Genomic DNA, 27446 nt, shown 5'->3' with positions numbered 1-27446 from the left:
TCAATCAATCAATCAATCAATCAATCAATCAATCAATCAATCAATCAATCAATCAATCAATCAATCAATCAATCAATCAATCAATCAATCAATCAATCAATCATTCATTCATTCATTCATTCATTCATTCAAGTAATCAAAGAAATTACACGTCGTATTATGTGCAAGCTTTTTGGAAACAGAAAACGCCTTCGAGGTATTCCAATTTCAGCGACTAATTTGGATATAATTTAAACTATAAATTTAATCTTCTACTTAGAGTAAAAAATCCTTGAACTTTTACGTGGAAAATCTTTCTGACATGAATTCCAACAATACATCTTTAAAATATTTGTTTTTCAATTTATAACGCTTCTCTTGAATGTACCTACCTATATTTTTAATGACTTAAATAGTTGATCTGACGACTCTTACTTTATGCAAGTCCCTTGCACCAATCGATTCGACATCACACACACACACACACACACACACAACTGGTTTTCAAGTACCATTAAGTAATTACAATTTTAACATTAAATTCAGAACGAAATCCGAACATTATCCTTAAAAGTTAACATCACACTTAGGCGAGTGAACACCACAACAGATATTCGCAACGAACTGAAAGATTAAGTGGAAGAAAATCAAACAAATTGGAAAAAGTCTAAAATTAAGAAAAACAAAATGAAGATGAGAGTTAGAGCCTAACCGTAAAATGAACTTGAACACCAAGGTACATAAAAAAAGTGGCACACACGTCCGCTGCATGTCGCCTGCGTGCCTTGCCGCCAAAATTCATTCAGATATATTGGAATATTTATTGCAGAAAAAATCAATTACTTCATTATGAAAATTATAATTTCAACTAAAAAAATTTGCCATAAAATATTTGTAACATTTGGTCTGTACGCAAATGACAGGCTTTCAGAATATATCAAACTATCAGTTGGCAAAACATCACTTTTCCTATTTTCGCCAATTGAATATTCATATTCATTAGTGGTTAACGGTATGCCATTATTCAGTTGGTCCCAGAGCTTTTGGTGGTAATCGTTAACGAGAGGTCTTGGCTTTCCCGCCACTGTCGATTTTGTCAATCTACCCTTTGTAGTAAAAGTGAACTTTGTTGACTGGTCGGTATGTTTGAAATGGAATATCGATTGATTTGTATCGTTAAATATCGATTTTTGGGTGTCGTTATAGTCATATATTGGTCGGTCGGTAACATTAAAATCATATATTGATTTGTTGGTATGGTTTAGATGATAGATCGACTGGTTGGTATCATTATAATCGAAAGTGGTTTTATCGGTATCATTCAAATCATAAATAGATTGGTTAGTACCATTCAAATGATATTTTGATTGAACAATTGTTGAATTATCGGCATAGTAAGTATCATTTACATTCAGTTCAGTGGGTCCGGTATCACTAAAATTGTTTGTTGAAGTGGCATCATAGAATTCGATTTCTGATTGATCGCTGTCGAGTGTTAATACATCTGTACCATTGACGTCAGTGTAATAATGATAGAAATGCAATATATCGTGAATATCGTTTACAAAAACTGTCGATTGATCGATACCATTCAAGGTATCATTCAACATTTCAACTGAATTCCTACCCTCTACATCGATTGTTGTCGGGTCGATATATTTGTAACCGAATATAGATCGGTCGGTATCGTTCATAATTATGCTTATATCGGTATCATTATTTCTCTCACTTGCCGGAGGATGATCGTAATATGGAAACTCGATTTCAGATTGGTCGGCATCTGTTGCACTAACAAGCCGATCCACATCGTCGGTTAGTAGGTGTCCGGTTCCATTTAAATAATGCAACAAGTAGTTATAGTAATCGATTGGTAATGCTCGGTCGGTATTGTTTGTATTTAATAACGTTGTGTCATCCTTGCTATCTGTGGTTGAACCATTTTTGTTCAACTCGTTTGGGCTAAAATATGAATTGAAATCATGTAGAGATGTGTTAGCGAATGAGTTTTGATTGAATGTCGCCGTCAAATTATCATCACCGGAAACAACAGTTCCTATGTTGTCAACACCAGAAACAGCGCGAAGACTGCGTGATGGTAGAAAAGAGGATTGTGATGTTGAATTTGACAAGTTGCACTCTACATAACCCGCTGGAGGTGTTGATTTGTTTGAAAATTCCGACGACTTGTTAACTGAATTTTGAAAGGAGTCTGGATATACACCTTTTTGGAACTTACTGGTAGTTTTTGAATTACTGATTAGAATCGACTCACAGAACGAGCATGATGTTACTAGAATAATCCGGACCCATAAATCGCGACAAATCATTTATAAATATATGTAAGTGCGTTTGTACGGGGTCTGCATATATATAGCATGGAATTTTAGTAAAAATTGAACTATAACACTTTTGGCTTATCAATCAATCAATCATTTTAATATTAATGTTGTAATGAATGCTTGGCGTCAATGCTAAAACATGGCTTCCAAGTAGAGTAAAATAAATAAATAAAATATGGGTAAAATATAGCAATTTCGGTTTAAAATTACATAGCGATTTGATTATTTAATATTTGTTTGCATAAATTTTCAATTAAGTCAATGTCATTCACAATAATACTATGAATTATTTTATGTACAAAAACCTTTTCAGTTTGTTTCCATTATTTTGTTATTCTAGAACTAAACTTCTAATTAATTACGTAGCTAACAAAAGTGTTGTAAAAACCTCGCCAACAAAAAAACCAATTTATTGTATTTGATTGATATTTCAATAAAATTTATTAAACACTTTGCAGTTGTTTCGCAAATTCCAGAAAATGCAAACATCTCGCAGGCATGAAATAGAAAGATATAAAATATAATGTCGTGTCTTACTTACTAGTCCTGCTGCCTCACGATTGGCCTATAAATAGCACCGGATCAGCTGCGTAAACATAATTTTCTCATATCGTAGCTGTTGTGAAGCTGGTCTCTTTGTTCGTCTTGCAGGTTTTTTCTTATAATTTCTTATTTTTTACCTTCAAAGTCATAAAATGCGCTGGGAATATAAAGAAGAGAACTCCTTCGATAAGAGGAAATCAGAGGGCGATAAGATTCGAAAGAAATATCCTGATCGTGTTCCAGTTAGTTTGTGTCATCTCATTGTTGTCGTTTTCTTCAGACTCCAATTGCGCATTTTCATTTTTTCTTTGTCTTCGTTAAATGATTGTCGTGTCTTGTGACATTATTTTGCTGTTAAGGTGTCTCACATATTTATGTTAAATGTTAAACTAATAAAATAAATGAAAATTGAAACTTAGAAAGGCAAATTGTCCATGGTTGTTTGCCTTTGGCATTGATTGCTTTTTTTCATTGTCACATTTTCAGTTCTCTTTTTGACATTGTTTTTGTCTCTCATTTTCACTTGGAGTAACAACATTTTTAGAGTAGAATTGATAATTTTAAAATGTTTTATTCAATCATCCTGTTAAAAATGAAATTCACACTGTCAGGTTATTGTAGAGAAAGCCCCAAAAGCCAGAGTTGAAGACCTTGACAAAAAGAAATATTTGGTCCCGGCTGAGCTGACAGTTGGCCAGTTCTACTTTTTAATTCGAAAACGAATCCACTTGAAGCCTGAAGAAGCTCTGTTTTTTTTTGTGAACAATATCATCCCGCCAACCAGCACAACCATGGGACAACTCTACCAGGTTTGGCAGGTTTTTTAAGCATATTTTTCTACAAAATTATCTTTAATTAAAATTTTTAACCTATCCTTCTTTCCTTTCAGTCTGAATTCCTGAACAAAAATGTAAGACATTTATTATCTTCATTTGCAGCTTACGCTGTAAACAATGGAGCTTCAATGGGAAGATGTTGAGATTTTTTTATTTTTAATTTTAATGAGATTGGTGTAAAGTGTGTGTATTGGCTTATCATTTTTTATTGTTTCTGAATAACATAAAAACATTTTTAGAATAAAAAACCATTTAAATGCATTGATATTGATCCATTGGACAGGAACATCACGAAGAAGATGCATTCCTCTACATAGCATACAGTGATGAAAGTGTTTATGGCAACTAAGAAGATAATGTCTGTCAAATTTAGAATGAGTTTGGAGTTTCAATGTTGACCATTTTGGAGTGCATTTGATTATTTTATACCAAATCTTAGACCTTGATTTTTTTCTTTAATAAGTTTGTTATTTCACTCAATTTTTTCTTCTTTTGACAGTTTTACTTAGTACAACTTTCGACAAAACAGTTACGTGTACATATTGATTTTTTAAGCTGATTTTATTGGTTTTTTGAATGTGTGTATTTAGTTATCACTTGCTTATTATTAGGATGGTATCAAACTGAATCATGCCCTTCAGTGGGTAATATGCACTTTAGTTAACTTATTTTGCTCTACTCATTTTACTAGCGTGATTATGTCCTGCTTTTGTGCTAAAAAAGTGGCAAAAAATGTCTTGTCTGTTGTGTCGGTTATAATTCGATACAATCATGCTTCTTGTTGCCTTTGATTCACATCCTTTGAGTCCGAGCACTCAAAGGCTTGATGAAGGAGGCACCTGCTCGACGTTATTTCGGTTTAGTAGGAATCTGTCTTACGTAAATGATCGAAAGAAATCGGTAAGGTCTTTCATGCCCAGTGCCGTCCACGTTCGGCGGACGTTCTTACACTTCTTTAATGCGATTAAGCAAGTCAGAAAGTTAACCGTCGTGCGATACGGGTTTTAAATCGGCAAACAGCGTTTATATAGTATAGCAATGACGACTGTGATAGGCGAATAATTTATCGAAAGTTCGACCGACCAAACGTATAAAAGTTGGGAACATTCCTGACGTGTTTTTTCGCCGAAGATGTTTTGTTGATCAAATAGGGTCCGCGGGTTAGATTTATTTTTATTAATTTTAATTGCGAATTCGTTTCGTCTCAACATTTTTGAGAACTCGCTCAGATATATACAAATTTTGGTGGAGGCTTCATTAAAATTAAAACTCAATTTTAAATTTAAACTTTAAAATTGTTGACTGGTCCGTTTGTTTGTTGCACAACAGAAGAGATTGGAATGAAACGCAAATGCAATACTTAGAAATAAGTAACTATTAGTCACACTGTTGGCGTGTGATTAACAACTAACATGCATGTGTGTGTCCGCAGTTTATAATAGAATACAATACATTCCATATAAAATACGTATGATATATATTATTATTTATATATCTTGTTTATAAAATATAATTATATTAATGAAAAAAAGTAATTCAAAAAGAGCTGCATGAATGTTTTTAGTTTTAAGGTTTTGTCATGTTATTTGGACTTATCCTAGCACTGGCTAGTTGACAGTTGTAACAACTGAGTTGTGAATGGTAGAGGATGTAAAATGCTTAAAATTTATTGTAAAAATTATGTATGAGAAATAAAAATTGAAAAAAATAATTTTCTGTATAGTTCAGACTTTTTAAAAAATTATTATTTTATTATATAATTGTAATAAATAATTATTGATTTAAAAATATAATCTACAAATCTAGCTAGATTAGTACATTTTCTTTGAAGTTGTGCTAGTAGATTACCTAGATAATACAATACATAATACAACAAGCAAGACAGCGATTCCAAATGCCGCTAGAGAAACGACGTAGCAAATCGTTGATTCAGCCCCCAGGGACATTTGAGTATGTGGTGAGTTAGGTTTTTTTATACAGCTGTAATTTTAGCTTTTTTTACTAACTAGTGGTTGCTTGTTTATGTTCTAGTATATAGCATAATAACAGATCGTTCAGGCATCTTGCTAGTATTTTTCTTTTAATTTTTTCAGTCTAAATCTAAATTTTATCTGAGGCATTTTTAGATTTAATTTATTTTATGTTTTGATCCATAAAATTAATATTCACAAGTTATTTTTAAGAAACCAAATAAGTTGCCATATTTTAAATAATTTGGAATATTATTATCAGAGTTAAATGTAAATGGTATTTAAGTTTTTATTGAACATTACTAAGGTTCAAGAGAAAGATACATTGAGAGGTCTAGCTGCCAAATATGACGTTAATTTATCCATTCTAAAAACTATCAACAAACTGATGACTGAAGTTATCTTTCCTGATCAAGTAAGCAAAGTTCTACATGTGCTAAGCTATTTTTTTTTACTTTTAGGTTAAATTTGATATATTTTTGTCATTGTAGGTGTTATACATTCCAACAGAAGAGTACATCCACCAGTCAGCAACTTCATTCATTCCTGCTAAAAATAATGAACAAGTAATTATTTTATTAAATTAAATTGTTAAAATATGCATATAGTAAGTACTCTAAATTTTAGACTTTGAGTTTTAGTTCTTATATAATATATATTATCTTATTTATTCACTCACATGAAAGATATGTTTTTTCAAATGAAAAAAATTGTTCAAACTTTTTCAGTTGACAATTTTAAAATGTTCAGTTTTTATTCACTATTAGTCATAAACTGACTGCAGCAAGCAGTATGTAACAAAATGAATTCTCTACTTTGTGTTCGTTTATCAAGCGCATATAACCCAATCAACCTTTTTGTGATTCATTCATTTGATTAGTTATATAAACTAAATTAGTTTCTTTGCTTGTTTTTTTTTTAAATTTGTTTTTGTAAATTTTAGCACAAAATAATTTGTCATTAAATAGAAGCCAGGCCATGCAGAGCGCCTGAGTGCATCCTTCGACGAGGCCTACATCATTCCTCCCCGGCCTCTCAGCAATGAGGAAGTCATCAAAATTGACGAGGAGTGCCACCATAAGTTTGTCAAGATCAAATCCATCTGTCTCACAGATGATGGGGTTATTTATAGTTTGTTAATTCTCTTTGTCTGTTTTTGTGTGTTTGTCTCCCATGAGTTATGAGTTAGGCGCCCATGATTGAATTAATATCTTCATTGAGAACTTTCAAAAATATTTAAAAACTGATATAATCTAATCTGATCACGTTTTTTTTTTTACAAATAGATTTTTCATACAAAAATTTTTTGAGCAATTCCTATGCCTAGTAGTATATAATGAATTTTTTCAATATTTACATAAAAGAATGGCTGCAGATTTTTATGATTTGATCTCGCAATAGTTGGGTGGACAATTTGAAATGAAATGGACTACTTCGTATCATGTCCATAGAATTCGAAAAATGAAAAAATATACATATATATATAAATTTTTAAATGACTTATTGAGTATATTTTACGTTTTCTTGATATGATCACAGGATGAAATACCAGGAATATTATTGATAACACCTGATGGAGTGATGTTTGATCCGGACAGCACGGATCCTGTTGTGATGGAGAGAGGCCCAGATGAGTTTCAGCTGGTTGACTCCATCATGAGCGTTATCAGTGCTGCTGTTTATCATGATGAGACGCTATTGGCGAAAGATTTGTGAGTGTGTGTTTATCTGATTGTGTAGGTTTGCTTGCTTGTTTGTATGTGTCTGTGTGTTTGCTTGTTTGGATGTGTGTATTGTGTCTGTGAGTATGGTTTGTGTGTCTTATTTGCTTATTCCATTGTTCAAAGTTTTTGCATTTTATATTCATTATAGAGGCTGTTGTGAAATCTCATATGGCAATTTTACAAAATGCTTTTATGGTTACATGCTAAATGTTTAGAAGAGATTAAAGAATATTTTTATGACACAACCTGTATAAAAATTATTAACAATGAAGGACATCTTGCATATGAGATAGCATTGTTTATTATTGTAGACTGTCCCAGCTTGCAACTCCATCAACTGTCCTGAAACAACCACCTCACCCTGATGAGGTGGCCACTGCAGTCACCTTCCCGTCAAATATTTCATCTGGTGTGGAAAACAAACAGCAGGTGTCTCTTTCAACAGATCAGAAATTCGAAACAACTAACAACACCACTGATGATAAAAAGATTGTCGGTTATAAGACAACAGATCCTCCACCAGCAGAACAGTCTACACAAATAATTGTCAGTGATCCGAACAAAATTTATGACAACGATGTTTTCAATGCTAGCGATGCTACTAGCAGCAACAAAATGGACAGCAGCCATTCATTTAATTCAACGAAGGTTGACGATGGAAAAGTAAAATCTCCACTCAAGCCGTCCACCAGCTGTGACGGGGATACTGCTAGAGTTCTCAGAAACATCAGCAATGTTTCCGGTAGGAATTTCTCACTTTTATTCCGTTGTTTTGTTTAGTTTATATTATATTGGTACGCTTTGGAACGCTTAGTTTTTATTTGTTTGAATATTTATGTGCTCAATCAAGTTGTTAAGCGATGATGGCATGGTTTGTGTCGCGTCATCTTTGAAATAGAATTATGCGATTCAACAACCATGTCATGCAGTTATACAGTCGGTTGTATGTAAATGTATGTAACTGTATCTGACTTTTTATTTTTATTTTTTGTTGTAATGTGATGTTTTTTTTTTTCATTTGAATTTTTTTATTTTTACATCAACATTGTCTGCATCAGCAGCTTCGTCTTCGATATCGCTGGATGATCAGCCCACCATGAAAGTTTTTCTACGATTAAAAGTACACAAGAACATCGACTCTCTTAAAAATTTCAGAGTCAGTAAAAAGACAAAAAATATTTCGAGACTGGAGTATTGGTTTGCTGTGCCTAACGATAAGTAGGACATTTTTTTAAATTAGCATTTCAATGTTCAGCTGACTTGCTTCAGGCTTATATAGATTATATATCCTCTGACAACTATTGCTAGTGTAAATTGTAATAATAATACTACTAATAATAATAATAATGACAAAATATATCTATGTTTATAAGGAAAATTATTATAAACAAAGTTTTATTTAATTTCTTCTTACTATAACACAATAAGATACATTTTGTCTTCAAGTATTCTTTTCATTTTTTCATTTCCTCTCAAGTATATCGTGTTCCATATCAAATGGAGATGGTTTTTAATTAGTTAATTTTAAAAAACTTAGTAAACTGCCAACCACAAATTACGGCAGAAACATTGACCAACTGTATGCCTTCTTCAAAAAGTGGACCCCTTCAATGGCCAATGCATCAGATTCTGATGAGGCTCACTTCGTCGTCGTTGAATCTGATTCGCCAGTTGCAAATGTTATCGACCAATCAAATGATCTCTACAATGAAATCGTCGAGTCACTCATCCAATGGAAGAAGAGGTACAATTTTAAGAAAGATTGGGAGGTTTGTGTCAAAATTGTGCTGTTAAAATTTATTTCTAAATATATACATGAAGGTTTTTGTTCACTGTTTTGCATTAATTTATTTTTTTTTACATCAGAATACATTGCTTGAAAATTGCTCTTATTTAAATTATTTTAATAAAAAATTATAAGGCTAGTTTTATTTGAGCACCTGTTAGCTGTCTGGATGACAATGGTTATAATAAAAATAATGGTAAAAATACAAATAATAAAATAATAGTAACAACAATAAATAAAAATAGAAATTTTTTTGTCCAGTCGTTGAATTAATTACATTAAAAAATGCATCTGCTAAATGCAGGCACTTCATTGTTTTTGTTACATGTGTCTGATGCATTCCTGAATTATTTAATTTATAAATGTGTAGTTGTATGTATATGTTGAATTCGAATTGTTTATGTAATTCAGTTCTGTTGTTTACAGAATCACTATTCTATCAATCTAGCAACAAGATTACACACACACACTCACACACTCACAACACACACACACACACTACCTGTCTGCCCAGTGACAAACATCAGATTGATTAAAAATACATGTTAACAAACGACTTTATCAATACAATACAATACAAGTGTCCTTTGTTACACGTGTTGAACAAACAGTTAACAGCTTGAGTTTTCTTATTCATCTAAACATAGTTGTTGCTGTAATGATTTAAAGTGCCTTCATGTTAATGTGTCTGTCCTCTATTACAGCATAATGTATGCAGCTGTATATATACATGTCTCATGCCTATTGAGACAATTTCAAAGGTTTCGCAAATTTTTAATATTTTTCATTTATTTCTCATCACCGCCATTTTCATTGTCGTCGCTGTCGTCATCGCTTCCATCGCCATCGCTGCTGCTACCGTCGCATGTCGTTGTTGATGCATAATCAAATTATTCGTTACCAGATCGTGAGTGTTAAGGAATACAGGAGGCTGACCATGGTAGTTGAGATCAAAAAACTTCCTCTTCCCGAACTCTCCGAGGAAAGTCGAATACTAACCAGCGGTCACGTGGGCATGGTCAGTCGAGTGATTATCATCATCGCACTCATCACCACCATCTGATATATCTTTCTTGCTGCTATTCTATTTATCACTTTATTGTTATAAATCTTTTATGTTAAAATCTCTATAAACTTCATTTCAAAAGTTAATTTTTTCTCATTTTTCAGTGATTCATTCTTTTATACAATCTTCCATACATTGATTGAACTCATGACCTCCAACAAAACACTGACCTTCCAGTTGACCTGCAACCTTCCAGCCCTGGCGGAGGGTTTGAACTGGTGTCTGATGTACAGCACGGAGAAGCATGGATTCAGTTTGAATACACTCTACAGGAAACTCTCCAAAACTGACCTTGCCTTCTTCCTCGTTGTCCTGGATACCAATGATAATGTTAGTCCTCCCATCCCATGTCGTGTCAGTGGATGTCTGGATGAATGTTGAAATGGAAGGATTGAGCAAATGGATATTGAACTGATGAATAGATGGGTGGATATTTGAATGATAGCTGAGTTGAGTGTGTTTTTGAATGTTTAAAGTATTGTGAAGATGAATCGACCGAAATGCAATAAATATGCAGTGCAATGCAGAGCAATAAAATGGGCTGGTCACTTTGTTAACTAAAGCTAAGTTAACATCATCATCGTTATCAGAAGCAAAATTGTCATAACTGTTTAGCATAGTAACTACACTTTTGTTAGTATGATGTGCTCAGCATGTCCACATGCAGAGTGCATCAATGATAATTTTTAAAGCAACATCAGGCAGACTCAATAAAAAAAACTATTGCATAATTTTAACTCATATCGAAAATTAGACTTTAGCCAAATGCTTTCAAACTGCGTCTTATCTTTGCTGAATCTACATTGCACATCTTGCTTAAATGTTGTAACTTAGCTTTTTATTTATTTGAAATAAAGTTTTAATTATTTTTTTTCGTATTTGCTGGAAAGATATTTGGTGCATTGGTCGTTGGCAGGTTGAAGATGTCTGATCATTTCTATGGCAGTGGAGAGTCCTACCTGTTTACCTTCTACCCCGAGTTCAAGGTCCTCTATAAACAAATGTTGATGCCTGTTTTTTACATTCACTCATTCATTCATTCATTTATTCATTCATTCATCCATTTATCTATCCATTCATCTTTTCACTCATTCATTTATTCATTCATTTATTCATTATGCTGCATTTTTATTTTTATAATTGTCTTATTGTTATGGCTGCGGTTGATGTTGTTGATTTTATTTTTCTTAATCTTAAATTTGTTTATGACTAATCAATTTGGGTCTTTCAATAAATAAATAAGCTAATAAATTAATAAATAGATTATATGCTCCATAAATAATTGTGCGCGCGTGTGTTTTTGTATGTGTGTTTGTTTGTGTGTGTGTGTGTGTGAGTGCGTGCGTGTGTGTGTGTGTGTGTGTGTGTGTTTGTACTGTTTACAAAGTACTGTGTGCATAACTTTGTTATATATATATAATTTATAGATTTTTTTTACACATGTTTGTGTTTTTAGTTTTTTCATTTTTTAATTTTTATTGATTTCAATATTCCTTTATTTTGTATTAATTATTGCAATCACTTTATTTGCTCTTTGCATTTATACAGCCAATGATTTTTTATACGTATTAGTTCATTCACTCATTCATTTACTCAAGCATTCAACCAGTCAATCATTCACACAGTCATTCACTTGTTCTTTCATTCTTTCATTCATTTATTCATTCATTCATTCTTTCTTTCTTTCTTTCATTCAATCTCAATCACTCATTTGAATGTGTTTTGCTTTTATGTAATGTGTGTAAATTTACACTTAACAGAGATTTAACTGGACCGGAATAAACAATTTCTTTATAAAAGGCAGTCACGATAGTCTTGTCTTTGGAGCTAGCGAGTTAGTTGGACGTTCTTCATTTCTTTATCTCAACTTTTATTCATTTTTTCTCATCATTCTATTTATCTGTCTGTCTATCTATCTGTCTGTCTGTATATCTATCTATCTATCTATCTATCTATCTATCTATCTATCTATCTATCTATCTATCTATCTATCTATCTATCTATCTATCTATCTATCTATCTATCTATCTATCTATCTATCTATCTAACTTATCTATCTATCTATCCAACTTATCTATCTATCTATCTATCTATCTATCTATCTATCTATCTATCTATCTATCTATCTATCTATCTATCTATCTATCTATCTATCTATCTATCTATCTATCTATCTATCTATCTATCTATCTATCTATCTATCTATCTATCTATCTATCTATCTATCTATCTATCTATCTATCTATCTATCTATCTATCTATCTATCTATCTATCTATCTATCTATCTATCTATCTATCTATCTATCTATCTATCTATCTATCTATCCAACTTCTTCTTCCATTATCCAATCCATCTATCATTCCATCTAACTGTCATTGCATTCATTCATTCTCATCTACCCATCCTTCAAATCATACATATATCATTTCGTGACTCGTCATTTTATCCATTTATCTTTTTGTCAATTTATTTTCTCATCCATCCATTCATCGATCCATCCATTATTCCATCTGCCAATCATCTCATTCATTCTTTTTTCTCTCTCTCTTTCTCTCTCTCAGAGGTAACAATGGTTTGTGGTTGGATGCGGATTTGTACCACGGCAGAACGCAGGCATGTCAGACATTCGATAACGAGGTCCTGACGTCATCTGAGGATTTTGTCGTCAAGTGTGTCGAAGTGTGGTCCTTCATCTAGACAAGAATCGCGCGCGCGTGTGTTTGCGCGTGTTTCGCGCGTTCTAAGCGTCATTGATTTCATCCTTTTTCAAGATAGTTCACTGTCATATAATCTGTATAGATACGTATATTGATCAGAAGTGATAATGCCATCTGGCATATCAATAAATTTGTTATCAGAAGAATCATTTAAATTATCATCGTCGTCATCACGTTAATCTTCGTTGTCATCATCATAGTACATAGTAATCATCGAAAAATCATCCACCTCAGCATCATCGTCATCATTGCGATTAAGCTGACTCACTGTCGATATTTTTGGTTTTATTTCATTTCTACCCGTACATTTCTGTACCTGTATTAATTCATTTGTATTAAAAATATCATTACCTACATACAAATGTGCATACATACTCACATGCACACAAACATACGCATACATGCATACATACATACACAAATGAATGTATGCATAAACATACATACTTGTATAAATACAATGATATATTGATACATACAAACTGTGTATACATACTGCGCTTTTGTGTATAATTTTATGCATTCGTTTTTCATATGACCTACCATTTAAACCTTTAGTCTACTACAATTTATACTGTGGTATTGTTGGTATATGAACATATTTAAAGAACAGATTTATGAACATTCTTTTACATTGAAAATTATTACTATATATGTGCGTGTGTGTGTGTGTGTGTGTGTGTGTGTGTGTGTGTGTGTTCGTATATGTGTGTGCGCGTTTGTATATGTGTATGTACGTGTTCTTTTGGTAGCATTCTTATCAGTTGTCAATATATCATCATCTTTTATCACATTCATCATCTCTTGTCATCATCATTTGTCATTATCATTGATTTGCACTTCTGGTTCGCTTTAAACGTGTTGAGTGAACATGACAGTTGGCACTGATTGGAGGATCTGTTTCAGTTTCGCGTACGTTTTTTGCCATCTGTTTAAGTTATTTTTTTTCATTGTATTAGTATTATTTAGTTCTTTTTTCTACTTTTTTTATTTCCTTTATTATTATTTTGTTATAAATAACTAGAAATTGTTTGATGACACAGTAATTAAACGTCACGTGCTTCAGCTTGGAGTTGAACGTTTCGAGAACAATTTTTGTGATTATCTAGCTATACAAAAGAAATAAAAATTAAGGAAAAAAAGAAAAACACAGGATAAAATTTTTTCAAATATTTTTTGATATTTTGGCTGAAAGATCTCACCAACCAGATCATTTCATTTTTTTTACATTGTATTTGGTGCCTTTATTAGTTAAGAAATTGAATTTAATTCCACTTTTAATTACTTCTTAAACATTTTTTTAAGAAATAAAATTGGTATAATGAAGAGATTTTTGGTTCTAATACCACCATAGAACTGCAGTTGTATAAGTATATGCAGTAAATTTCTATTTTGTTGTTATTACACATGTGATTACACACACATATATATATATTATATATATATATATGTATATATAACCTAGTATTGTCCTTCTTATATTGATGTATAGAAACTTGTGCAGAAATTCATTTGTTGTAAAATTGTATTTATACACTGATATATATTTCTAGTAACCAAGTTGGTTTCAGTATCATCTTGTCACAATTCATCATGTTCGCTAGAACATTAGTGTTCTTCATAAACCTGCGGCATTTCATTCAGCCATCCTTGAAACGTTTTGGAAGTCAATGAATCATTCAATCAGTCAGCCAAACACTCATGTGATGACTCGACCAGCCAATTATTGAGTCAGTGACTCGATCAATTGACTATTCAATCAATCAACCAATCAATCATTTAATCACTCAATCAACATACCAGTCAGCCAATCAGATAAATCAGTTCTTTTTCACTCAATATATCATTATTTCAACTCATCATCATTAGTTTTACATTTTCTAAATAATTGTCATCATTTGGACAAATACACACATATATGAGCATACATACATACCTGTTTATATATATATACATACCATTTATATTCATTTATATATACACACACACATCTACGCATACATGTGTGTACGCTTACGTATGCTGCTTTATATAAATGAATGCATATGCTTAAATACAACATATGTATACATATATACATACAATACATACATTTTTTACGACCGACCTACGAAACATATATATATATATATATATATATATATATATATATATATATATATATATATATATACATACATGCATATATATATATATATAAAACCATATATATTAGTATTTGTGTATCTGTAAATATACATACATATATATATTATATATAATATTCATTATATTATATTTAATATTGTTATTATTATGATTCGTTAAAGCAACCAAGATTGGACATCATGCTTATAAATTCATGCCCTATCATTCATAAATTTATAGATGTAATAGTAGTTGCTGAAAAAATTTGTGTTTGTTTGATTGTATTGGTTGTAACATTTACATAAATAAAGTTGTTTAATAGTATTAATTAATTATATTTAAATTTACTGAAATACTCTTGTGTGTGCTGGTATATAAGATGTAGAATCATTTTTCATTACCTACACGATTGCACGTTTTGCATTGTAATCATCATTGTGAATGGTGTGATTAAATATTATAATGAATGTGATGATGACTGATTAAATTCCGTCTTCTTTCCCTAACTTTACTTTGCATCTTAATTCAAAAGTTACAGAAACCAGTTTGATGCTTTCGGGTACTATTAAAAATTGTTCTTTTCCATTTTCATTCCAGTGAATTAATGAACAGCTGCAAATATCTACAAACAGTACAACACTCGCTACGATGTAACTAGTGAATTTCTCGTCAGTAAGACCTGAATCTTGTTTCACTAGGCCCACTACTTCTAAGCGTGAAATCTGTGATGTTTTTTATAATTTCAGATAATCCAGCTGTTTGTCAGATGAAAAAACTTCTTTAAATGCAATAATTAACAAAATTAAAAAGTAGCTTTTCATTTTGATAGACACGTTTTCATGAACCTAAATTTTTTTTATCATTTTCTATTCTCGGTTCCTTTATTTCATTTTATTTTTTTCATTTCATTATGTTTCAACTCTGCTTGTTTCACTTTACGCCTCTTCTTCAAAATCTAGCTTATTTATTTCTTTCTTCTTGTGATGGACACCAGAACACATTTTCAGACACGTCCAAAATATGCAAACAAAATCGGATTTTATACAATGATCATATTATTAATCAATATTAATTCTATGTGTATCCATTAATTCTTAAAAACTTTCGTTCATGGTTCGTGTGTAGGTATCCAAAACCCTGATCTACTTGTGTATATTACGACTTGCACTTGTCCTATTCTTTTATTACATATACGTATTATTGCACCATTTTTACTTAAAAGAAATATTTTTGTCCCATTTCATATTGATTATAGTTGCAATAACATCGATCACTATACGTATACCACTTGGTCTTTTTTATTTTTGAAAAAAAAAATAAAACGTTTTATTTAATATTTTTAAAATTTAAGGATGACATTAAAATCAAGTTTGGAAGATGGGCTCACGAAACATTGAACTTTGAAATAATGGTCAGTAAATTGAAATTAAGGAGAACATTTAATATTTATAGATATAAGTGTGTACGGCCTTTTCCTTGCTCACATTTGCTTAATCGGACTTCAAATCTCTTAATTTTTGCAATCGATTTATTAAATTATTATAAAACTCACTCAAATAATTTCTAATTTTTCTAATGACATTTACAAACAAAAAAAGAAAATGTGAGATGGAAGTTGTTAGAAAATATTAGAAAATGAAAAAAATAGTCCATCTATTGATTAGTTTTTTATTATTTAATGAGCTTGTTTCATTAAACGGTGAAATCCGATTACTATTAGGACGTTGATAACGATGACTAGCACGACAAATTTGTTTCTCCACAGCCACTCCTGTAGATATTTAATAAATGGTAACTTGTATCACATTATCTAATATGCCTCGAGGTCAAACGTTAAGAAAATCAATATCTACTTTATGTATAGATATGTGAAAAAAAGAACAAGAGCGCTCACCAAAATGTCCTCCAGTCGAACCACAACGTTGGCATTGTAACGCCTTTCAAGCTCTTCCCTCTGCTTCATTATTTCTTCTCTCCTTCTTTGGCTCATCTCATAAACAACTTCTCTCGGCAGGACTTCAGTATCTTTCACCACAGACACGTCAGGCAGGCTGCCCAAATCTCCTCTTTTGTACGGAATTTTTGAAGAAAGTTCCAACTCATAGTGCGGCACTCTGGTAGATGATGCAGCTAGCGTAGCAGTCTCTTTGAACGAATCTCGCGTTTTTATTAAAGCGTTTGTGGGTTTAACTCGTTTTCGAACTCCGTTTTCAATAACATATGTGTCGGTTGGCACGTTCATCGATGCTGGTTGAACTTTCTTAGAAGTAGAAGAAAAGTTGAAAAATCCTGTCGATTTTGGCGACGACATTGTTTGTTGAAGTTGTTTGTCACGAGTACTATCACTCATATTTGGAACATTTGAAGAAAGTATCTGGTTCGGTGGCGGTTCTTTTACAATGCTTGGTAAAGATTTTCGTCGTTCTCTACTGCTGACGTCAATTTGATCGTAGTCCCTGCTGTAACCGTACAGTTCCGAGAACGCCTGATAATCGTATCCTGGTTGTGAATTCATGTTGTTTTCATATTGTTGACGATCAAATTGCTGTTTTGGCGGTTGATACATTTCTCTATGTTGTTGCTGTTGAAATATATTTTCTCGATTTGATTGAGGAATATTAGAATTCCAGACAGCCGACGATGGAGCTCCACTTCTGTAAGGTGTAGAAGTGTTACTGTTTTGTATGTTCAAGTTGTTTTGCTTGCTTGACTGTGGATGGAGGTAACCAGAAGAAGCTGGACTGTAGCTAGCAAAATTGCTATTGACACTCACATTGTATGTACTTTTTGTAATGGGTATGGCCTTCATAACTGTATTTGCTTCAACTGACTCCACGGTGTAGCTCCCCTGTCTCGGATTATAAGTTGATTCGATGCTTTTATTAACCAAATTGTTGAATCTGCTTTTATTTTGTGGACTTTGTGAGTAGTTGTCGTTAATATCAGCAAACCCTCCGCTGTTAATATCCATGTTAGTATTTCTAGTGTCGTAACTATCAACAGAATTTTGCTTATACAAAGGATTTCCAATCATTTTCATACCTTTTGTTTGTCTTGATCCATCGTCTTCCTTGAACAAATTTTGACTGGACAATGGTTGTTCATATCCAGAAGATACGTCACGATTAGTATACTGACTTGAGTTGAATTGTGGCTGAAAAAGATCGGGTTTAGGTAGGGGTGATTGAACGAGTCTGTTTTCATTGAGAGCAAAATCTTTCGGTGCCATTGTTATCGGAGATAAATTTGAACGAAGATTTTTATTGCTCGAAATATTGCTAGCATTCGACGCACTGTGTAAACTTTGAGGTTGTATGTGCTGTTGACGTTGAAAGTTTTGGGAATTTGGAATTATTGGTTGCAACGATACTTGAACGTTGGAGCTGGTGACGGTGTTGGTGAAAGCAGGCGGTGGTGAGCTGGACCTCAACGAAGAATTTCCAAAGAGGGTGAATGGACCAGAACCAATAGTTCTAGTTTCGCTTTTTGCACGTTTTCCAATCCTAAAAAATGGAAACTTTTTATGTTGTTTTGAAGTTTGATTTGCCTGGAAATCATTCGGCTGGATTGGTTGGTTGATTTTGTGATCTTGTTTAGTCAATGGCTGAAATTTTTTCGTAAAAAATGATTGTTGTTGATTTTTCGGTGAACTTTCGTTTATATTTTGTTGACGGTTAGCCAGAATTTTGACACCTATGGAGTGATTTATTAAATTAGAGATTTCGATATAATGATTTTTACTAATGTTTAAAAAATAATTTTAAAATTTTCAAAAACCTTGTTGGTTTGCAGTGTACTGTTTTGCTACATTCCTAGCTATCTCGGCATCGCTGTTGGCTTTTCTGACAGCTTCGTCCACTTGATCTGCCTTCACTCTGGCGCTTGTCATACTAGATGGAGGACAAGAAAAAATTTGCCTTCGTAACATTTTTCAAAAGTTGTAGATAAAAACATAACTATGAAATAATCTTTATTGAATAAAATTCTACCATTATATTTTAAAAATATTTATAACTGCAACTTGCTATGTTTGAATAATAAATAAAATCTCTACCGGACATTTGCGATTTCCATTTTCTGGAAAGCCTGGGAGGATGCTTTTTGTGCGGCAGTAGAAGCCGCTTCTACACGATCTCTTAGTTTATTGACTTTTAGGGCAAATAATTTTGAGGTACTCTTACCAGAGCTGACAAGAATGTTGTTTTTGTATTTGCCTTCCATTCTTGTTCCATCCGACAATGTTGTAACTCCATACCCGTGTTTCCTGTTGTTTAACCATTCTCCTGAAAATTTCAATGTCACTAAATGTTATGAAGTGATAACTAACAAGTTATACAGCAATCTCACATTCTAAACTATCAAGGAAAAGTGTTTCTAAAAATTGTAAGATAAAAAGGTTTTGAAATGTGAACATTGAAGATGTAGTTTTTAAGAACCTTCATATTTCACGCCATCCGAACGTTCGCAGACACCATAGCCAGACCTTCTATCATTCTTCCACTCGCCCGAGTAAACTTCGGTCACGCGATCATTAGCCAGGTCGATGTCGCTGCAGAAACTTCCCAGCTCATCGTCAATGTCGTCGAGACTGCTACGTCTCGTGGAGGAAGTTATCGTGGAGAGCGCACTGCTGATCTGACTGAATGCACTGCTCGTGCTGCGGACTGACCCGCCAGAGGAAGCCCTGGAGTTGGGATTGTTTGAGGAACTTTGGGAGCGTGGGTTCAAGTTGGCTCCTTAATGGAATTTTGTTTAAAATAAGTCTTTGTTATAAAACTTACTATTCGTAATTAAAATAATAAACGATTGGAAATAAATACTTTTGCTTTCACACAACGATAACTGTTAAATAAAATAAACTTATAAAAACACAAACAATGTCGCTTTTGAGCTCACTAATTGTTTCATTCATGATACATTCTAGCACATACGTGTTAACTAGATTATTTTATGATAAATTTTAAAATTCCAATGTTTCGCAACGAAAATTATTAATAATTAGATATATGTAATTATTTTATAATGAATTCCAACACTACCCTGGTCAAACAAATCTCCAGCACTCTTTTGTCTTATTAATTTCAATTCATTCGCCAATGTTTTGCGCAGACTCGGTCTTCCCAATCTATCGAAAATTCCGGGCTTTTTATGAGGTTTGGTGTGTGCATCGTCGGTCGGTGTTGTTCTTGACTGAAAATATTCAATAAGTTATCTTTATTTCAACCTCCAAAAAATGTTTAAATGAAATCTAATTGCTTTTTTGCATGAAAAAAGTTGTACTATGAAAACGTATATATTTATACAATACAAAAATTTATAAAAAAATTTATTATTGGAAGAGAAGTTTATCTGGAAACATTCCACAGAAGAATACATTAAAGCGAGCCAATTGATTGTTCTCAAGTGTTTGAAGTAGATGCCAAAAGAATGAAAATGAAAAAGTAGGCAGTTTTTTGATACCTGTAGTACAAAACCTCCTCTGCCCTCCTCCATCCTTTTATCACGATTCGTCGAAATGTAGTTGTCATTATTAACGTTTGCATTTTGTTGCTTGTGGTACTGTTGATGTTTCTGCTGTTGCTGATGTTGTTGTTGATGATGTTGGTAGTATGAGGTCGACGATGATGACGACAGCGTTGAAACTGGACTCATTGGCGATGGTAGTGATGGAGCCGTTTCGTTGCCAGAACGCACTGCCAGTGCATATGGAGCGCTCTGCCTCACTCCGTACCCGTGTCTCACTCCTCTCATGAACTGGCCGTGGAACGTTCCTTATAGTAATAATTAATGCATTTGTAGTTGATAAATTGTGAAGTTAAAAAGAATTATTACAATTTAAATCGACGTTTATGAAACTAGTTCATTTTTGTATCCATGATTTCATTTTTATTCAAGTTCATTTATTTCTATCAATACTAGAATGTATCTTTAAGTGGTAAACTGGGTTTTTAAAATTTTAAAACAATTTGAAAACACATACAAAAATGTAACCTCCGTCGGGATAAGTTTCAATCCCATACCCATCCTGCAGACTGTTGGTCCAGGTTCCTTCGTATTTCAATCCATTTCCTGATACTGCTTGCTTCACTCCGTATCTCCCTTTGCAACCCTGCGACCACTCTCCCTTATAAACATGCTTCCCTTTAGACTCTTTCCCGAGACCATGCCTCTTCCCTTGGATCCACTGTCCCTCATAAGTTTCTCCATCAGTCCATCGATGCACTCCACTAACTTCAAATCCTTGCTGCCACAATCCAGCAAACTCTCCGGAACTAACACTCGTACCGCTGCTGCTCCCGTTCAGAAAATTGTTGCCGGTTGGAGATGTGTTGGGACTTATCTGAGTTCCTGTGACACAAATACCGTATCCGTGAGCCATTCCTGAGTTCCACTTCCCTGCGTACCAGCCACCATCTTCAAATTGGCAACGGCCACCATCTGAATTAAGTTGTTGTTGTTGTTGTTGTGGATATTGTTGTTGCTGATGGTGTTGTTGCTGTTGTTGCTGCTGCTGCAGTTGTTGATATTGCTGTTGTTGTTGGTATTGTTGCTGCTGGTATTGTTGTGGCTGGTATTGTTGTTGTTGGAACGATTGTTGTTGATAAGCTTGCTGTTGCTGCTGCTGTTGATATAATTGTTGCTGTTGCGACTGTTGTTGTTGTTGTGAGTAGTTCATTGTTGTTGGATTGGACGGACTTTTGAGATGTAATTTTATTTAAACATTTTTCATTCAATGCGTGAAATAATTCCAAGTTTCATGAACTCGTACTTTACAAAGTTCACTCCTACAATATAATGATTTTTCAAGTATAAATTTCGAAAGGGGCAAATAATATTTATGTTTCAGTATAAAATAAGCAAAGGTGGAAGCACGTTGGGACTTCGACCGTTCAGGGTGGCAACTTTTTTATCTACAGCCCACATTTTTTCGTGTTTTTTTAAAATAATAAAATATTGAATATTATCAATAAAACATGTACAGAGCTACATTAGCAAGCTGTATTGTTGAAAAAATTAAAAACATTGCTATTTTAATATTTTAACCAACAACAACAACAACAACAACACTGCGCAATAACAACAATGATGATAAAGAAGATGATGACGACGACGACGACGAGGAGGATGATGATGGCAAAGTGTGGATGTATTGTATTATAAGCAACTGATTCTTCTCCTGCACTACAACCAACAACTTCAATGGTTGGAGAAAGAGAGATAAACAGAAAATAAGAGAGAGAAAGAAGAAAATAAAGTGAGAGATAGAGAGAGAGAGAGAGAGAGAGTAACTGGAATATAAAAGCAGCACATTGCTTTCATGTTGTAATTCATATGAATTTGAAACAAATGTATGCAAATTCATAATGCACATATGAATGCACATTTATGCATCAGGATTTATATAGACATTTGTTTTTTTGTTTTTTATTTCGAATATATATATATATATATATATATATATATATATATAATATCCGTGTGCGCTATCACACACCCGTGTATGTATAACATATCTGGATGCTTAACAACATGCAAACAACTTAGATATACTTTTTTTATATTGGAAAAATTTTTATCAGGCAACGAGCTTATTTCTTCATGTTGATGTTACTTAATATCCGCATGTACGATAAATGATTTATATATATATATATATATATATATATATATATATATATATATAGTATGTATTGTATTATATGCATATACTTTAAAACTACATATTTTTATACGCTATGCGTTACTAAGCGTTGCAAACAGGTATTGAATGATGCACATAGCAAATGTGAACATGGGAAGAACGATTGTGCTGTTGAATGTTTTTGTGGTGGTTTCGTGAGTTCAGGTGTACATTTTGTTAACGTTTTCAGTGTTTGTATTGTTATACTCCAGTGTTTTTGTTGATGTCTGTTGATGTCTGTTGATGTCTGTTGATGTTGATGTTATTGTCTATAGAGCCATTTTTAATGTCAGTGTGTTGAACATGTTATTGTCGTCAACGCTAGTTAGATTGCCATATAACATATTAATGTGATTCGCCATTTTTTCAAAGTGTAATACTTTTGTCGAGTGTTATGTTTGAAAATAGCATCATGCTGTTGTTATTAAACCAACTCTCCTTATACATGTTAGGTTGCTCAAAGTCTGGAGCACTGCTAAATCTTCCTGTGACGATCTGACTATTAAGTTGATGTTTTGTTCTTCTTCTTAATAATATTTCTCCTAATATTGGTGTTTTATTTTTTCAAAATTAGTGTTGTTGTATTCCGACTGCATAATTTTACTTCTTCTTATTTACGAAGCGCATTGTTCTCGAAAACATCAAAAGTTGAAAATGTTCTTCAAAGCTTATAAATTTTTCTTTCGCTTCTACGCTATTTGTTTCTACGTTTGTTTTGTTGGTGTAGTTGTTCAAATGAAAAAACAACAGTGAAAAGTTGGTTCGTAGTAGTTAATAATAATTGTTATGATTGTGAAGCTATTTTTGTTGATGATGCTGATGATGATGGGGCGATAATGATTGTGTTGATGTTGTTGATAATGGCGATTAAAAATATCTGTGATGGTGGTTGTGATTGTGATGCCCTTCATAATTCTTCCAAGAAGTGGAAATGGAGGTGCACTAAGAAAACATTATATGTGAAATTTGTAAGGGTTGGCGTCTTTATATTGATAACAAATTGAACAAATAACCAATAAATCTATTTATTGGTTATTTATGGTTGTTCATTTAAACAAGACTAAATAAAACTTAGATAATAATTATTTATTTTTATATTTATCAATAAACCAAAGTTTCATCCGGCTGAATCTAGAGGCGGTTCCATGGGAAGATGCCGAGATGCACCTCACCCCACCAGGCTTTGGAGGAAAAATATTGAAAAACCTGCAACATATTTTAACTTATTCCACTTCATAATCTAATATTTTCCACAGTGCACATTGTCAAATTTAGAGGTTAAAAAGTATGCATTACCTTATCAAACCATAACACCATACTAAAATGTTGGTGTAACATCTTTTGTTTTAAACTCAAAAATTAATGAAGATTAAGCAAATAAAATTTTGGTACACTTAAATACCTTTTGTGCTAAACTAATCAGATAATGGAAAATAAGAAGAGTGACAGTTAACTTTAGAACAGTAGAAAATTTTACACCTCTCCCTTAAATTTTGGATACGCCACTGGATGATGCACACGGTATAAACTTTTTTCTAAATCCTTACTGCATTCCTACTTTCAAAAAGCATTTATACTTGCGTTTTACCCTCTTTTCAGTTTATATAATCGCCGCAAAGTTTGATATCTGCAGATAAATCACCGGTCCTAGACATTCTAATTCCATATTTCAGCGATCGCTTGCGTACGTGTTCTTGATCATGTTCATAGTGAAATCAGACATCTCAGTGAACAACAACAACATAGAAAAATCACTTTCAAATCATATTATTTGCTGCGTGGTGGTTGTAGTTTGGTTTTAGTGTGTGTGTTTTGTGTGTGTGTGGGGGGGGTTGTGCGTGTGTGTGTGCCGTGTGTGATAAAAATATTGCAAGATGGATTGCAGTGAACCTGAAAGAGGACAACTTTTACAACGATCATTTTAATAATAGCCTGCCTGCTCAATTTGTATGGTAGTGTTAACATTTCTTGATTTACTCATCCAATGTTTGTTTTCTCTTTTTCATTTTTTAGTTTTGTTTAAATTTATGGTTATAATAATGGATCGCACGTACAACTGGTTTTCATTGTTTAAAATATAAAATTTACTCTATTTAGTTCGTTAAACAGATGAAGTTAAACATAACATTACAAAGATTTTTCATAGTGATCCAAGAAGACAATGTCTGTGACAGGACCACTCCGAAACTTTTTTAAATATCCTACTTTTGCCAAGTTTGCTTTAAAGTTATTAGTTGTTTCTGCGCATATTATTTCATCTCCCAGTTTGTTCCACTCGTCGGCAACTCTGTAACTGAAAAATTTTGCTTTATCGATCCCTGGTTTTTTTTTAACATTTTATATTTATGCCCCCTTGTTTTGCTGTTCATCTCAAGTTCAAAATATTTCGCTGATTCCAAATTCTTCTTCATAGTGATGATTTTGTATGCTAAGATCAAATCTCCTCTTGTCCTTCTTTCTTTTAATGTTGCCAATTTACAAACTTTTAATGTCTTCACATGGCATTCCGCGTTTAGTATGACGATCATAATATCTCTGCTTTTTACTGTTCTTTTTATCATACCTAGAGCCCTGTTTGCACTATTAGCAGTCTCGATGTATTGCCGCGCTACTTTACCATTCCGATGAATTATCACCCCTAAATCCTTTTCCTTCTCTACATTTTTTAGTGGTGTGTCTCCGAGTTTAAACACGTTTGCCTTGTTGTTCGCTCCCATATGTAGGACTTCACTTTTGTTAGTGTTGAATATCATCTGCCAATCCTCAGCCCATTTGCATATTTTTTGCAAATCGCATGTTAGAATTTCAACATCTTCATCGTTGTCTATAGACACTACAGCAGCATAGTTTTTATCAATTTGTAAGCATCGTTAAGTTAGGAACAGTGATTAAATCATAGAATCTATTTTTTGAAAGAAAACATTAGAAAAATGTGTTCAAAAATACATTTACACATTAATGAACATTCAATGAACATTAGCAATTACTTAATTAGGAGTTAATGTGAAATTCTAAAATTGAAGATCATTTGTGTGAAATTTTTAATTGGAATCTATTGCTTTTTCAAATTTTTATGAAATTTTTTAAACAACTTTCCTATATAAATAACAAATATGTTACTATTTAACAGTTTAAAAGGCCGGTTAGTTTGTTCTATGTTGAAACATAAATTTTTATTTCACATGCCTCATGCTTATAAGATATTGAAGCTAGAAAATGAAAAATCAATATAAATTATGTATCTACACATGTCTTTAAATCATTTTCTTGGATTTTATAAGTAACAAGTTATTAGTCTTTTAGAAAACTAGCAATTTCAATATTATGAATTCAAAACTTAATCTTAACTGAATACTAAACACTCAACAAAGATTTAACAAATGTATTTGTCTGTCTGTATACATGCCTGTCTATGCGTATGGATGCGTTCATATATGCATGCATGTTTGTATGGTAGGTGTATTCATGTGTTTTCGTTCATGAACATCTACAAAAACCCCACATAGCAGTTGAATGCAGTATTAACTGCTTGTAGTAATTGTTCTCCCAAGTTATATTTATAGAACAAAAATTCCTCTTCAGTTTTTTAATTTTCAGTACAAAAAAAATATAAATCCGAACGAACGAAAGAGCGAACGAACGCATACACGCATATTTTTAACTGATACAGATGTATGGATGGTAAATGAACTATAACCAGTGGCGGAAGTAGTGAAGGCCGATGGGGGCCATGATATCTCCCGTAACCAACACCCAACATCAAACTTGTATTTTTTTTAAATTTAGCTAACCTATCTTGTTTAATTACGCAGTTTTTACGAATGAAAATACCTTTTTTATATAAGAAAATTGAGAAAAATTCTGCTATCAGCAAACAAAAAAGGTCTGAGGCCGTCTAGTAATCTAAGACACGTTAAAAAAATTCAGTTTTCGGACGTTTCTCTGTCGAATTGGTCTAAATTCGTCATTGATTATAACTTAAATGTCGCACTGCTTTTTAGTTTTGTGTTAAAATTATTTCTACTAAGAACATTATTATTGATTTCCATTTATTGTTAATACTTCTCTATAACTTTTCAGATGTTTTAAGAGATTCTGCATAGGTCTTAGAATGTGTAGGATAACGCAGAATTCATTCTGAAAGATGCCAATTTGTAGCAGTTAAGTTTATGTCCCGACGTAAGTCATCCATCGTAAAACTGAAGTAAGTTTTTTAATACATATTTCATTTCAAATTCAAACTTTAAAGCTCACAATCATCGTCGCTAACTAGTTTCTCTGTTTACAATTTGAAATGAAACAATTTAACGAGAATGTTATTAACAACGATCAATTTCTCATTGTGATTGGGAGTGTTATAAATTAAAAAAAAATCATTCAATAAAAGAATATTTAAAACAAGACTCACACACACATAAACACACACACACATATATATATATATATATATTATATATATATATATATATATATATATATATATGTTGGTAATAGACCATAATTTTTACAATATTCTATAAATTCTACCGAATGTTTGGCGTTAATATGTTTGTAGTTCGTTTTTTCGATTTTTGATATATATATATATATATATATATATATATATATATATATATATATATATATATATATATATATTATATACATATGTGTGTGTGTGAAAATAAAATGTATGT

The 27446-nt window shown here is 32.5% G+C and overlaps 4 protein-coding genes across 4 annotated transcripts; 2 read left to right on the top strand and 2 right to left on the bottom strand.

Annotated features, from left to right (window-relative positions):
• Positions 1 to 818: 818 nt before the first annotated feature.
• On the bottom strand, positions 819 to 2306 carry HELRODRAFT_166217 (hypothetical protein; the record flags this gene model as incomplete). Its single annotated transcript, XM_009033205.1, has 1 exon — positions 819 to 2306. The coding sequence occupies one exon, from the start codon at positions 2304 to 2306 to the stop codon at positions 819 to 821; it is 1488 nt and encodes a 495-aa protein (XP_009031453.1).
• A 707-nt stretch (positions 2307 to 3013) lies between these two features.
• Positions 3014 to 4046, top strand: HELRODRAFT_71078 (hypothetical protein; the record flags this gene model as incomplete). Its single annotated transcript, XM_009032964.1, has 3 exons — positions 3014 to 3103; positions 3473 to 3670; positions 3981 to 4046. The coding sequence occupies 3 exons, from the start codon at positions 3014 to 3016 to the stop codon at positions 4044 to 4046; spliced, it is 354 nt and encodes a 117-aa protein (XP_009031212.1).
• Positions 4047 to 5591: 1545 nt separating this feature from the next.
• Positions 5592 to 12942, top strand: HELRODRAFT_166215 (hypothetical protein; the record flags this gene model as incomplete). Its single annotated transcript, XM_009033204.1, has 13 exons — positions 5592 to 5654; positions 5975 to 6082; positions 6159 to 6233; positions 6636 to 6788; positions 7207 to 7379; positions 7703 to 8133; positions 8450 to 8609; positions 8956 to 9160; positions 10082 to 10195; positions 10421 to 10573; positions 11134 to 11229; positions 12004 to 12077; positions 12807 to 12942. The coding sequence occupies 13 exons, from the start codon at positions 5592 to 5594 to the stop codon at positions 12940 to 12942; spliced, it is 1941 nt and encodes a 646-aa protein (XP_009031452.1).
• A 6197-nt stretch (positions 12943 to 19139) lies between these two features.
• HELRODRAFT_70620 (hypothetical protein) lies at positions 19140 to 21765 on the bottom strand (the record flags this gene model as incomplete). The annotated part of the gene is made up of 5 exons (XM_009032892.1): positions 19140 to 19372; positions 19526 to 19740; positions 20464 to 20583; positions 20719 to 20860; positions 21081 to 21765. The coding sequence occupies 5 exons, from the start codon at positions 21763 to 21765 to the stop codon at positions 19140 to 19142; spliced, it is 1395 nt and encodes a 464-aa protein (XP_009031140.1).
• Between the last annotated feature and the right edge of the window lie 5681 nt (positions 21766 to 27446).

This window comes from Helobdella robusta (genome assembly GCF_000326865.2).
Source record: "Helobdella robusta unplaced genomic scaffold HELROscaffold_9, whole genome shotgun sequence".
Lineage (NCBI taxonomy): Eukaryota > Metazoa > Annelida > Clitellata > Rhynchobdellida > Glossiphoniidae > Helobdella > Helobdella robusta.
The sequence above is the reverse complement of the archived record's forward strand: the minus strand, read 5'-3'. Positions and strand labels throughout refer to the sequence as shown.